Raw genomic sequence first — 13,096 nt, 5'->3', positions numbered from 1 at the left:
TCATCGAGCAACTACATTATTTATCTTATGTGCATGGGTGTGGTTAAGGTCATCTCTTTTAAGATAAATATATGACCCTTCACCATTGGGACGTTTATAATGCTTGATAAGTCGTCCTGCAAAATATAATGGCATTTCCCTACCAACATAGTCCTTCAATATTCCAGCTAATTCCTTCTACACTTGCATGGTTTATTACCTAAGCTAGCAATTCCTCCCTAAATAGAACAAAAACGTGAGGTTTTTGTAGTAATGTATGGATTTTCTTATAATGATTAAGGTTTGTTTAGATGTAGGTCTTGTTGCGTTTGATTGTAGTTATAGGCTTGTTTAGGGTCAACCCATTAGTTTGAAACTAGTTGCAAGAATATTGATTATAAAATAATGATTATAAAATAGTAAAGTAAATCACTTACATACATTATTTTTTATATGTTTTTTGTTGATGTTTCGTTATTTTTTTGACATTTTGTTCGTTTATATGAAACTGGCTTTTAAAAAACCAGATTATCCGAAGCCGTAACTTTTTTTACAATATGTTTTTTTATAAAGTTTTTTTTATAACTAATGAATACTTTTAACTTTTTTGACGTTTTGTTCGTTTATCCAAAATCAACTTTTAAAAAACCTAACCATCTAAATCTGAATCCTTAACTATTTTTACAACTCAACAATGTTTTTATAAAGCTTTTTTGCGACTTAGGAGTATTTTATAGAGGCTAATCCGACGAATTATTAAAAACCCAAATTATCGAAATCCGTAAATGGTTATACTTGAAATTCATATCTCATGCAAAAATCCGATAAAAACTGGTTCACATTTAACCAAACTCCAATAGACTGAAAACTAGTTTTATATTTACATATATAAACTAAGGGAAAATGACAAAATGACTTACAGAATTTCTAGGGTTAGTCGATTCGGTCCCTAAAGTTTTGTCGGACATTATGGGTCCCTAAACTAGGATACGACTTGCTCTTTTAGTACCTGTCAACCTGTAATAGCCGGTTCAGTGACCATTTAGACCAAAAAAACTCACATTGTGCCTCTATAAAGCCAAAAAAATAAGTTCAGATATTATCTTGCCAAATAACGCAGAATAACCCACAAGCCAAGTGTACACAAAGCTTTCACTCAATTGCAGAAGTCACCATGGTTCGAACGCAATTCCAAGCAACACATTGTGCCCCTATAAAGCCAAAAAAAATAAGTTCGGATATTATCTTGCCAAATAACGCAGAATAACCCACAAGCCAAGTGTACACAAAGCTTTCAGTCAATTGCAGAAGTCACCATGGTTGGAACGCAATTCCAAGCAACACATTTAACAACGTACCTCGTTGGAAAGTGAACAACGATGGACTCAGGTTCACAAAGGCATTTCCCGGAGCTACGACGTTGGCTGCAATGTTAGCTGTGATGGTGGCTAGCGTGATTCCGATGATGGAGAAAATCATGGTTGAAATCCCACCAATTTCTCCCAATAATTCAATCGGGTTCGAGATTACACGACCGAAGATGACTTGCGTCGATTTCGTCACTGCTAAGCTGACGAACATGAATGCACCTAGGAGAATCAGTAGTCGACCGATGATTTGATCCTTTTGGCTCTTGGCGTAACGAGTGAAATCGGGGATGTTAAGTTCTAATGTCACCCAAAAGCTTGCAGTCAGCGACGGGAAAAAAAGCAACCAGAACTCCAACAACGAGAGGCGGGAAGACATCGAGAGAACTTGACCAAATCCGCCGGCTTTGACATAAGCCCAAATGAGTAAAGCCGAAGTGAGAATAATCAAAATTAGGGCACAATATTTTTCAAGCTCCCTGATTCCATCCATTCCTTTGATTACAACCACTAATTGGCTAGATAATCTCCGAACTTATTTTTTTGGCTGTATAGGGGAACAATGTGAGTTTTTGTAGTCTAAATAGTCACTTACCGACTATTACAGGTTACACGGACTAAAAGAGCAGACCGTATCCTAGTTTAGGGACCCATAAAGCCCGACAAAAACTTTAGGGGCTAAATCAACCAACCCTAAAAACTTTGTAGGGCATTTTTGTCATTTTCCCTATAAACTAATGATAAAGAAGGCTAAAAAACGTTATCAAATTAACTCTTGTAATGATCAAACGAGGAAAATGTTAGATACATATGTGAGTTGTTTGCTTTGACATTCATATATCTTTCCAGACATCCATATATGTTAGTTGTTTGTTTTTAGACATTCATTAATATCCTAAATCTCTTAAAGAAGAAAACATAATTGAGGCTGCAGAATTTTCAGCAGCCTTAACTTTTGACCTCTCTTCTCCCTTGGTGAAAAATATCTTATCAGAAAGTTCAATTTGCACGGATGCTATGTATCTTCTATTGTGTGCAGGACCCAATTCTTGCTCAATTCTGCAAGAAAAAAACATTAAGATTAAACAGATTTTGTAATTTATTTGGTTTCCATTTTAATTAATATACAACATGATCAAAATAGCAATAAAGGCAAAATATTTACATACCTGTAAGTCCCTTTTGGCCACTTTCTCCTGTTACAAAATTGATGTATTTTTAGTTTAGCACCTTTAATCTCAGTGGCTTCACCACAATCAACATCCATGTGTAGACTTACTGCATCAGTGCTTTTTAGCCTTGTTAAATTAGATAAAGCAACCTCAGCTGCATGAAGTTTGACATTCTCTTTTTTCTCTGAAGAGCCAGAAGCAATAAATCTTCCATCAACATAAATGCTTGCAAATATATTAGATATGGTATATTACTATTTGCATCTCTTTTCAAGGATGCAAATGCATATAATAGTAGTTGTATTGGGAAAGAAGTTGGCATTTGTTAAAGAAACTCTAACCTTTCCTCCCCTTCTTTGTGTCAACAATTTTCCCCTCTTTTTCACATGCCTCATATATCATGGTAACAGGTTGTGACTGTTTCTCTAGCACATTCAGCATAATCATCGGTTCAAGTAGCTCTCTAATTACCTGAAAACAGAAAGTCAAAGCAATTGATCATCGTCAATACATGTAATCTAATCAAAATTTGAAGAGATGTATAGGATCACAATTGACAACCACTCACCACCCACAGTTTTTGCAAATTGAACCCACAATCTTCATAAACAGCTCCAGCAACTGATTCAACAATATCAGCAAGTACCTTTGGAGCTTTCATTTGTTCACCATAATCTACCATCTCATCTTCTTCAACCGCGATCACAAATTCCCTAACCTAATAATAACAAGCACCATATTCTCCAATTTCAATTACAAAAAAATAATGAATAACGACATAAATACATTTTTTCTGAGGAAAAAACTCAACATATTGTCCCCCAATGCTAAAAAAAAAACATCATGTTATTTCCACATCTATTAAAACCATTATATTTTCTGGTTTTGGTTAAATTAATGCTTTGCATAGCCTATTGCCTACATGGGGTTGAAAAGATTACATCTATAGCAATTAATTACACAGTTTCTGAAAATTAAAATGCAATGTAAGCTTTTTTAATTCCATGTAGGACATGCAACCAATTTTGAAGCATCAGTTTAACCAAAATCCGAAAATATAATGATTTTAATGGCACACAAATAACATAATGGGTTTTTCGGTATTTTCCCTGAACAAAGATATAGATTGTATATAAACAGACAGTATAGTAATACAAATACCTTATCATTGAGATCAATGGTTTTGTGGCGGATATATTTGTAAAGCTGGTTGCGGACTGCCACATAAGCAAGATTTTCATTGCTAATATTTGCAGCACAGAAAAGAGAGATTTGACCATGGTCAAGGTCAGGGTAAGCCAAGTAGACAGCATTAGTTATGGCGAGTCCAAGAACAGCATCACCAAGGAGCTCGAGGCGTTCGTACATGTGTTAAGGCTGCTTCCAACAAACTTTTGTTGTTGAAGTTGTACTTCAATATGGCTTCCACAGCTGCTATGGAATGGAATCTTCCATACTTTTCATGCATTTACTGGATGATGATCAACTCTTGTAACAATCAACATTCATGGGTTGACTTTTTGCATTTAGCCTTGTTAACTTAGATAAAGCAACCTCAGCTGCATGAAGTTTGGCATTATCTTTGTAGTCTGAAGACCCGGAGGCAATAAATCTTCCATCTACGTATACACTTGCAATGCTTCTTTCACCTAAAGGTGCAAATACGGTTATATTACTATTTGCATCTCTTTTCTCTAAAGGGATGCAAATGCATATAATATTAGTTTTATAATAAGGCATTTTATTATAGAGAAGCTCTAACCTTTCCTCCAGTACTTTATGTCGACAATTTCCCCCTCTTTTTTGCATACCTCATATAGCATGGTAATCGGATGTGGCTGGTTCTCGAGAACACTTAGCATAACCATCGGTTCAAGTAGCTCTCTAATTACCTGAAAACAAAAAAAGTCAAAGCAATTGAGCATAGTCAACACATGTATCATCACCAATTTGATTTTGATTTTGAGTATCAGGTCACTCCATAGTCACATGGATCGCCAAACATGCCACGATCTGCGATCCAATGGCTGCCTCCTCTGCACTGCAGCATTGTCATAAGATTTGTTTCTTTTATAGACAGAAGAAACCATCTGAACCAGAAAAAATGACCATTTTACCCTTATATTTATAAAAAAAAAAAAAAAAAAACAAAATTCATAATATTCATCAATTCTAACGTGAGGAGTTGGGAGGAAAAAGAAGGGAAGTAGGTAAATAGTTAAGGGTTAGTGTCTTAAAACATTAAGCCAAGTTTTTTAGCTTAACCCATCAAGTTATTCTGTCCAGATTAAGTTCTTTAACCCATTAAGCAATTAAGTCAAAAAGAAAAACCCCCCATGATTTACAGGAATCCGCTTCTCTCGATCTCACTCCAATATCTGATTTTTTTTAAAAAAAAGTTTGTAATCTTTAATCGAATTTGAAGAGATGTATAGGATCCAAACCACTCACCACCCATAGGATTTGCAAATTGAACCCACAATCTTCATATACAGCTCCAGCAACTGATCCAACAATATCAGCAAGCACCTTTGGAGCTTTCATCTTTCCACCATACACTACCATCCCATCTTCTTCTTCTACCGCAATCACAAATTCCCTAACCTAATAATAACAAGCTCCATATTCTCCAATTTCAGTTACAAAAAATAACAAATAATGACATAAATATAGGGGGAAATGCCAGAAAACCACGACGTGTTATCCCTCATTGCTCAAAAAACCATTATGATATTTTTGCATCCTTTAAAACCATTATATTTTCTGATTTCGGTTAAATTAATGCTTAAGTGAAGTTAAAAAAGATTACATGGCATTCTTAATTTAAAATATATATATAACTTATATGGAATAGCAATTATAGTTTGTCATGTAAGATTTTTAATTCCATGTAGGATATGTGCTATGTGCTTACTCAATGTTAAACACGAAAAACACAATAAATCACTCCAACATAGGGAAAAACATAGTGAAATTTCACTCAATAGCATTCAAATGATTAAGAAAAATAGATAAAATGGCAGATTCGAGAAGCCACTCTCCCAGGGGATAAAATCCTCTAACAAAATCAAGATACTCTTACACCTTGTTCCCGAGTTCTACTTAAAGAGGGAATCGGGAGGATACGGAGGGAAAGTGAGGGGTATCGAAGGAAAATCGTGTTCCCGAGTTTCATTAATGGAAGGAAAGTGAAGGGAGGGGAAGGGTTTTGGAGTCATATTTTCCTTCCAAATTTTCCTCCCAAATTGGGCGGATTTGGGAAGAAAGTGAGGGGAAGGAAAATTTCAAGTTTTATTTTCTTTTTCCTCCTAACTCGGGAACATGAAAACATTAAATTTTCCTCTCATTTCTTTTCATTTCCTTCGAACTCGGGAATACGGTATAATGAATATTTTCCTCCCCCTCCCTTTCTTTCGGTCAAAATTTTCCTTCCCTTTCCTTTGATGAATTTACAAAAAAAACTGGGGAACAAGGCGTTAATTCTCTCCTATCTTATAGGCTGAGCCTGTAACAGAAATTAAACCTAAAATGCCTAATTTGCCCTTCCACGATCAAATATGCTCTTTATTTCCCAAACTACCCTTTTCTATAAAAACATGGCTAAATTGGATGCATGGCAATATGCAACCAAGTCTTTTGGTTGGGTTATCTAATTGTGAAGCATCATTTTATCCAAAATCTGAAACATAAAGATTTTAATGGACACAAAAATACCGTAATGATTTTTTTGAGCATCAAGGAATAACATTTTGGGTTTATGGTTTTTTTCCCCCTAAATAAAGATACAAATTGTATTGTATGTAGATATTACATAATACCTTATCATTGAGAGAAATGTTTTTGTGGCGGACATATTTGTAAAGGCCGCTGCAGACCGCCACGCGTGCAAGTTTTTCATTACTAATATTGGCGGCACGGAGGTTAGAGATTTGACCAGGGTCAAGGTCAGGGTAAGCCAAGTAGACAACATTCGCAATGACAAGTCCAAGAACAGAATCACCTAGGAGTTCAAGACGTTGGTACGACTGAGAGTGGGACCCACTGTAAGAAGAATGCGTTAAGGCTGCTTCCAACAAACTTTTGTTGTTGAACTTATACTTCAATATGGCTTCCACAGCTGCAATGGAATCTTCCATATTTGTCATGCATTGACCGGATGATTGACTTTCTTCCATCACCAAATCATCGATGTTGTATGTGTACACAATCTTCTCGGATTCTGTTTCGTGTACATCCGGGAACATTTTCTTTTGAGAAATTAAAGTCTACACTTCTGTAAAGTACGTTGTTAAAATAGGAAGAAACAAAAAGAGGATGTTTTAATTTTAATAAATAAATACATTCTTTCCTACATCCACAACATTAGTGCAATCTTGGACTTAACCAGTAAGACACATTAAATGAAGTTGTGCGGGTTTAACCCAAAACAGAAAATATATAATTTAGTCTCAACAAATAAGAAATTGAAAAGAAAAATAATAACCTCCGGAAAATTAAAATAAAATTTCAAAGTGAATATGAGGAAGGAAATTGAAAATAGCATTCATAATATTTTGTACACAATTATCATTCTCATATGAACCTCGGCTTCCCATGGATACACGATGCTTTCTACTTTAATCACAATTAAACGTGGCAATAGGTTTCCATGATGATCGTAACATGAACCCAAACAATATATTACCCGGGAAACACATATCATCAACATTGATCAAAACTTAAACCGAAAACATAAATACGAATTTACCTCTGTTGTCTCTGAGAAGTCTCCAAACGCTACAGTGTGTTGTTCTACTCGTAACGGGGAACAATACTCGGTGACTCAGAGTCAATTCCTTCAACTGTAAAGTCAATGTCTGTGTATCATGGTTACGCAGGGAACAAGACAGGAGGGTGAGGAAGGAGAGGGTTTTAGTTTAAAACATCTAAGTACCCAACCCCATTACAGTGCTTTATCTTTAATCCTATTTTATATTTTAGAGTAAATTACACGAATGGTCCTATGGTTTTAGGTAATTTGTGCGTTTGGTTTCTAACTTATTTTTTTAACTCAGAAGGTTCCTACTATTTGTTTTTGTTATGCGCTTTGTCCTTATTGTTTGTTTTTGTTACGCGTTTAGTCTCTATCTTACCTAAAAAGATTAATATTTAAATAGGGAAAAATGGTGGGGTAGGTAAGGCAAGGTGAGGGGGTGGGTTGGGGTGTGTTTATTTAAATAAATTAAAAAATCAAGGGCGAAATAGTCTTTTTAGGTAAGAAAGTGACCAAACTCGTATAAACAACAAATAGTAGAGACCTTCCGAGTTAAAAAAATAAGTTAGGGACCAAACATGCAAATTACCCTAAACCACAGGGACCATTCGTGTAATTTACTCTATATTTTAAGTATTTCATCTTCAAATCCTTTTTCATATTTTATCCCAAAAAATATAAGATATGTTTGGGTTAGCTTTTTTTATCTCAAAAGTGATTTTTAAGAAAAATACTTATTAACTTATGGCTTTTAGGAAAAACTAATTTTAAAAAGTGTTTGGATAAGAAAAACAGTTTTTTCAGGAGTAAAATAGTTAAAAAGCTAAAAAGCTAAAAAATTTCAACTTTTTTAAAGCTTTACTTTTTCTATCCAAAAAATTGTTTTAAAAAACGCTTTTTAAATACACAAACATTTTTTTAGCTTATTATAAAAAGCTAATAAACTTTTTTGAAAAACTATCACAAACACCCACCTAGTATATTCCATTCTTTCAACTTACATAAATTGTCAAGTACACTCTTCTACTAATTTAGTTTTAACAAATATATAATCTATATTTTTCATTTCAATAATATTAAATAAACAAGATTATATTTTTAATACACTTATAAATAAATATTATACATGCATTTATAAAAATATTACACATATACAAAGTTAATTACATGTTTATTAGCATATGAGATCGTGTTTGTAAGATATATCTTAACTATAAGCTTTTGTAAATAGTTATCGTGTTTCATGATTTTAATATGTATTTAAATTTTTATATGAATTCGATAAATAAAAATAAATTTTATATTTATGATTAATTAATATAATTTATTATATAACAAAAATATTATAAATATTAAATATTATATTTAAATTAAATCTAATAGATAAAATAAACTAGAAATGTTATAAATATATAAAATGGAGGACTAAACCCGACAACTAAAACTTCATCCCCATATTTGGAGATATGAATAGTATTACCCCATATATGAGATAATACTATTCATATCTCCGAATATGGGGGAGAAGGTAAAAAATCAATACATATTCCATCAAATTTAAATTTCATGACTGGAACATGAGTATCTGGAACTGGTTGAAGTATTGTAACTTCCTCCATTCCTATCAAAATTTCCACCTAGCACACACAAACCAAAAATTATACTCAAATATCACCACACTACAATGACGCCTAGCTTGAAATAAATTAAATTGTGATGTTCAAACAGATCCATCTCTATTACCGCACTTCCATCAAAGCCTTTATGTTGTTGTTCCTTGACTTGCATTGAAGATCTATATCAAAATCGATGTTTTAACTCATTGGAGACAACGGTGAGATGTAGCAGCAGAGGAGGAAACAACGATTTAAGACGGTGGTAGACCGAAGAACATCGATATGGTGGTCGACGATTTTGTGAGTTTAGACAATGATGGATCTAGACGCGGTAACATGCTAATGTCGGTGGTGATAGTAGAGGTTTGGCAGTGATGTCGTTGGTTCAACAATGTTTTCATCAGATCTTATATCTGTGTTTCGTTGGCTGTTGGGTAGCGATAAGGGAAAGGGAAGGCGAAGTCGGAGAATTTGCCTGAGGAAATGATAATGCGGATGTCGCCAACGGTCGTGTCGTTCGTCGTAATCTTGCTATCGAAGATGGCTAGAGAAAGTAAGATAAGTAGGGACGAGCAAAAGGACCAAACCGGCCCGAACCGAACCGGAACCGGGAACCGGCTTCGGCCAAAATCAAGAACCGAACCGGCCCGGCGGTTCTACCGGTTCCCGGTTCCTACCGGTTCTTGTCGTGTCTTCAAATGTTGGAACCGGTCCTCTAAAAATAGCATCATACGGTTCCGGTTTTTGCCGGTTCTACCGGTTCCGGTTCCTACCGGTTTCCGGTTCCAAAAATACACAAAAACAATGTCCCGGTCCCGACCCGACCGGTTCCATCGGGTTCCGGTTCCGGTGCCGGTTCCGATTCCGGTACCGGTTCCGACCGATTCCCCGGTCCATATGCTCATCCCTAAGGATAAGAATAAATGAGCTTGTTGATAGGATAGAGAGATTAGATATAGATTTGATTTTGAATAAAATATTATGTGTTTAAGAAAATGAGTTTAGATTTCATAATATTTACTATCATGACACTCCTATTTTATGTTTATTAAAACGGGCTACGATTTGTATCTATTTCCGATCATACCATTTGTAAACATACATATAATAAATTAAAAATATAATTATAAGCTAAAAAATAATTGTTCTTAGGTTCTATTTTTTCTCATTTAATCTTCTCTCTCTCTCTCTCTCTCTCTCTCTCTATATATATATATATATATATATATATATATATATATATATATATATATATATATATATAGAGGACGGTGCACTTGAGATTAAAAAATATAGAGATCTTGAGATTCAGCCTCAGCCATAAATTTCTCATTTGCCGCTCTAACGTTTCAGCGTACCGATAGCGGGGGAGTATGCCTAATTGTAAATTATTATATGGAAAAGAGAGATAATCATATATGATTATACATGTTTATACGTATATGTCTAATCATAAATGATTATAAATAGATGTTTGTTCATAGATTGAGTAATCATATATGATTATGACTAGGGATGAGCATTTGGACCGGAGAACCGACCAAAACCGGAGCCGGAACCAGAGAGAACCGATCGGGCCGGGACCGGGATGATATTCTTGTGGATTTTTGGAACCGAGAACTGGTAGGATCTGGAACCGGTAGAACCGACAAAAGCCAGAACTGTATGTTGCTATTTCTCGAGGATCGGTTCCAACATTCAAGACACGACAAGAACCAGTAGGAACCGAAACCGGTAGAACTAGCAGTCCGGTTCGGTTCCTATTTTCCACCAAGTTCGGTTCCCGGGCCGGTACCGGTTCCGGTTGTGGGGATGGTGGCCGAGGATAAAGGAACGGGCGGCACTACATAATCATTTATAATTATAACACACTTGTCGTGCCGGGGCACCGGAAGGTTAAAGCGGCATATGTGAAACACGTGGCTGATGTTGAATCTTAAGATCTCTATTTTATTTTTAATTTTAACGGTACCTACATCTTTCTCTCTCTCTCTCTCTCATATATATATATATATATATATATATATATATATATATATATATATATATATATATATATATATATATTAGTTATTCAATGGAAGTATAAAAATAGCTTCCTGATAAATCAACTCCCACTTAATCTAAATAATGCTTTTACAAAAATACCACCTTATCTCTTGGCATATATTTTTTTTTAATAAAATAAATAGATATTTCTAAAAATATGAAAGAAAGACAATTATGTCACTTAAAAGAAAACGAATCTTCTAAAAATGTGGATTTCAATTTCATTGCTTAGATTTGAAATCCCCCCTATTCTTGATTTTTGAAAGAGATGACATTAAAACCAAAGCCCAATATCTTTCAAACTACTTAAAAAAGAAAACATCATATTCTACCATTTCAACAAAAACTAGAGCACAGTAGCTATAACCCACTTCAAAAAAACATTTCAAAAGTAAACATCTATCGTCTTTAAAGCAAAATTTGATTTGTATTTAAACCTTTTAAAAAACTGATACTAATCATCCACATCTGTTGACAGATACCACTTGCAGCCAATGACGATCTTGAAGCCATCAGCTAGGGTGGGACACAACTTGTTTAAGTAAGTCACGACATGGGCGGTCCTTACATGCAATTTTATCCTCTCTTCCTTCAACATTCTAAGATAAGTTGTGAATACACAAAAAAAAAAAAAAAAAAAACTACCAGTAAATATAAATAAGTAAATAAATAAGTAAAAAGCACAAAATTTGTACCATCCTAGTCTTCTGAATCATTGGTGATACCGTACTCCACCCTCCCTATGTCTTTTAAGAAGCAATGTTCTGAACCCACTCCGGGATAAGTTGAGCCTATTTTAAACTTTAAACATAATAGATTAAACATCACATATGTCAAAGATCAAGGGGGGAAATAAACAAACCCAAATTTACCTGGGATCCGAAATTTGAATATCATGAATGTAATTGTCCTCATCATCCATTAAGATATACGTAAGTGCTCCATGAATCAACCCCGACTCCCCGTCTTTCAAAGTTGATAAATCTTTCCAGAAATTTTCATGATGCTTATGTTTAAATCGACCTGAAATTTGCACCCCGATATGTTTGACTTCCGGATCTTGAAGAAACTCATGAAACATGCCAATGGCAAGTGATCCTCCTCCGACGTAAGCAAGGATGACATCCGGTTTGCCACCCCACATTTCGAGTGATTGCTCCCTTATTTCCTTTCCAATAACCTTGTGGAAATCGCTAACCATAGTGGGGTATGGGTGCGGTCCCAGAATCGTGTTAGTTTTTCACGAACCACAAAAGACAATATTCAAACAGAGATGAAACATGGAAGAAAGTATGCCAAAGCTTTTGAGGCTTTTCTTATTGAACTTGAAAACAGAGAAAGTGATGCATAATCACGTACACATAACTAAGTTATTTAAACAAAGGAAATTACATAAAAATAGGAACTACCTCCACTAAGCTTATGACCAGGACTTTCAAACACATGGTTTGATTTATTCCACACTAAAAAAAACACATGCAACAGCTTCTGAATTACTTTTCAATATTTTCCCCCTTAATTCAGGCTCAAACCTTCTTAATTCCAATGAGACTTCACATATCTTCATGTTTTACTCTTCCCAGTGTCTTAGTGAGTATGTATGCCTTCTGCTCTTGACTGTTTACATGTCTCACTGTTATTTCCCCATTCTCTATGCACTCTCGAATGAAGTGAGATCTTATATCAATGTGCTTGCTCCTACCATGAAAGATTGGGTTCTTCATGAGATCAAGAGATGAACGATTATCAACATACAATTCTACGGGTGACACACATTGCTCTATAATTTCACCAAGAAGCCTTCGAAACCATATTCTTTGGCAAGCTGCCAGAGTGGCTGTTGACATACTCCAATGCCTAAGTAATATGATAGGAGATCCAGGTCACTCATCTCAAACTTGGTATTCATATCACTCTTGAAGTCTTGAACCTGCTTGTGGCAGCTGCCAGTTACAAGCAAATCGTCTATATACACCCCAACGATTAGTATGTCACCATTATTTTTCTTGGTGTATACCGACTATTCATGAGCACAACGTACAAAATCCAATTTTTTCAGATATCGATCCGGGCACACATTCCAGGCCCTTGGGGCTTGCTTTAAGCCGTACAGGGCGTTAATCAATTTGTACACCTTGTTTGTTTCACTTTCTTTTTGGT

At 35.0% G+C, this 13,096-nt stretch overlaps 2 protein-coding genes and 1 pseudogene across 3 annotated transcripts; all 3 read right to left on the bottom strand.

Annotated features, from left to right (window-relative positions):
- The window catches only part of LOC145064688 (tryptophan synthase beta chain 1, chloroplastic pseudogene), a 35,857-nt pseudogene that overhangs the window by 6,641 nt on the left and 16,120 nt on the right, over positions 1-13,096 (bottom strand).
- LOC145063663 (ribonuclease 3-like protein 2) lies at positions 2,107-3,886 on the bottom strand. Of its 2 annotated transcripts, XM_079011259.1 has the most exons (6): positions 3,680-3,886; positions 3,087-3,236; positions 2,860-2,989; positions 2,626-2,702; positions 2,516-2,542; positions 2,271-2,405 (listed from the first exon to the last, which is right to left on the bottom strand). In XM_079011259.1, the coding sequence occupies exons 1-6, from the start codon at positions 3,884-3,886 to the stop codon at positions 2,400-2,402; spliced, it is 597 nt and encodes a 198-aa protein (XP_078867385.1). In that variant the 3' UTR covers positions 2,271-2,399. The 2 variants fall into 2 exon arrangements, with proteins under 2 accessions (XP_078867384.1, XP_078867385.1); XM_079011258.1 differs by having other exon boundaries at positions 2,107-2,405; positions 2,516-2,702.
- Positions 4,001-7,590, bottom strand: LOC145063662 (ribonuclease 3-like protein 2). The gene is made up of 5 exons (XM_079011257.1): positions 7,266-7,590; positions 6,337-6,791; positions 4,970-5,122; positions 4,281-4,410; positions 4,001-4,167 (listed from the first exon to the last, which is right to left on the bottom strand). The coding sequence occupies exons 2-5, from the start codon at positions 6,760-6,762 to the stop codon at positions 4,001-4,003; spliced, it is 876 nt and encodes a 291-aa protein (XP_078867383.1). The 5' UTR covers positions 6,763-6,791; positions 7,266-7,590.

The sequence above is a fragment of the Lactuca serriola genome, chromosome 7 (assembly GCF_051521515.1).
Source record: "Lactuca serriola cultivar US96UC23 chromosome 7, Lser_US96UC23_V15, whole genome shotgun sequence".
Taxonomy (NCBI): Eukaryota; Viridiplantae; Streptophyta; class Magnoliopsida; order Asterales; family Asteraceae; genus Lactuca; species Lactuca serriola.
This window is presented reverse-complemented; position numbering and strand designations above follow the sequence as displayed.

Excerpts from the sequence above, each read along its gene's own strand:
- LOC145063662 (XM_079011257.1), bottom strand. The coding sequence starts at position 6,762 with ATGTTCCCGGATGTACACGAAACAGAATCCGAGAAGATTGTGTACACA. Across the intron at positions 5,123-6,336 it reads ACATTTCTCTCAATGATAAG|GTTAGGGAATTTGTGATTGC; the intron begins GTATTATGTAAT and ends TGTTATTATTAG. Across the intron at positions 4,411-4,969 it reads ATTTGCAAATCCTATGGGTG|GTAATTAGAGAGCTACTTGA; the intron begins GTGAGTGGTTTG and ends TTTTGTTTTCAG.
- LOC145063663 (XM_079011258.1), bottom strand. The coding sequence starts at position 3,886 with ATGTACGAACGCCTCGAGCTCCTTGGTGATGCTGTTCTTGGACTCGCC. Across the intron at positions 2,703-2,859 it reads CACAAAGAAGGGGAGGAAAG|AGAAAAAAGAGAATGTCAAA; the intron begins GTTAGAGTTTCT and ends CTGGCTCTTCAG. Across the intron at positions 2,406-2,515 it reads TGGCCAAAAGGGACTTACAG|AATTGAGCAAGAATTGGGTC; the intron begins GTATGTAAATAT and ends TTTTTCTTGCAG.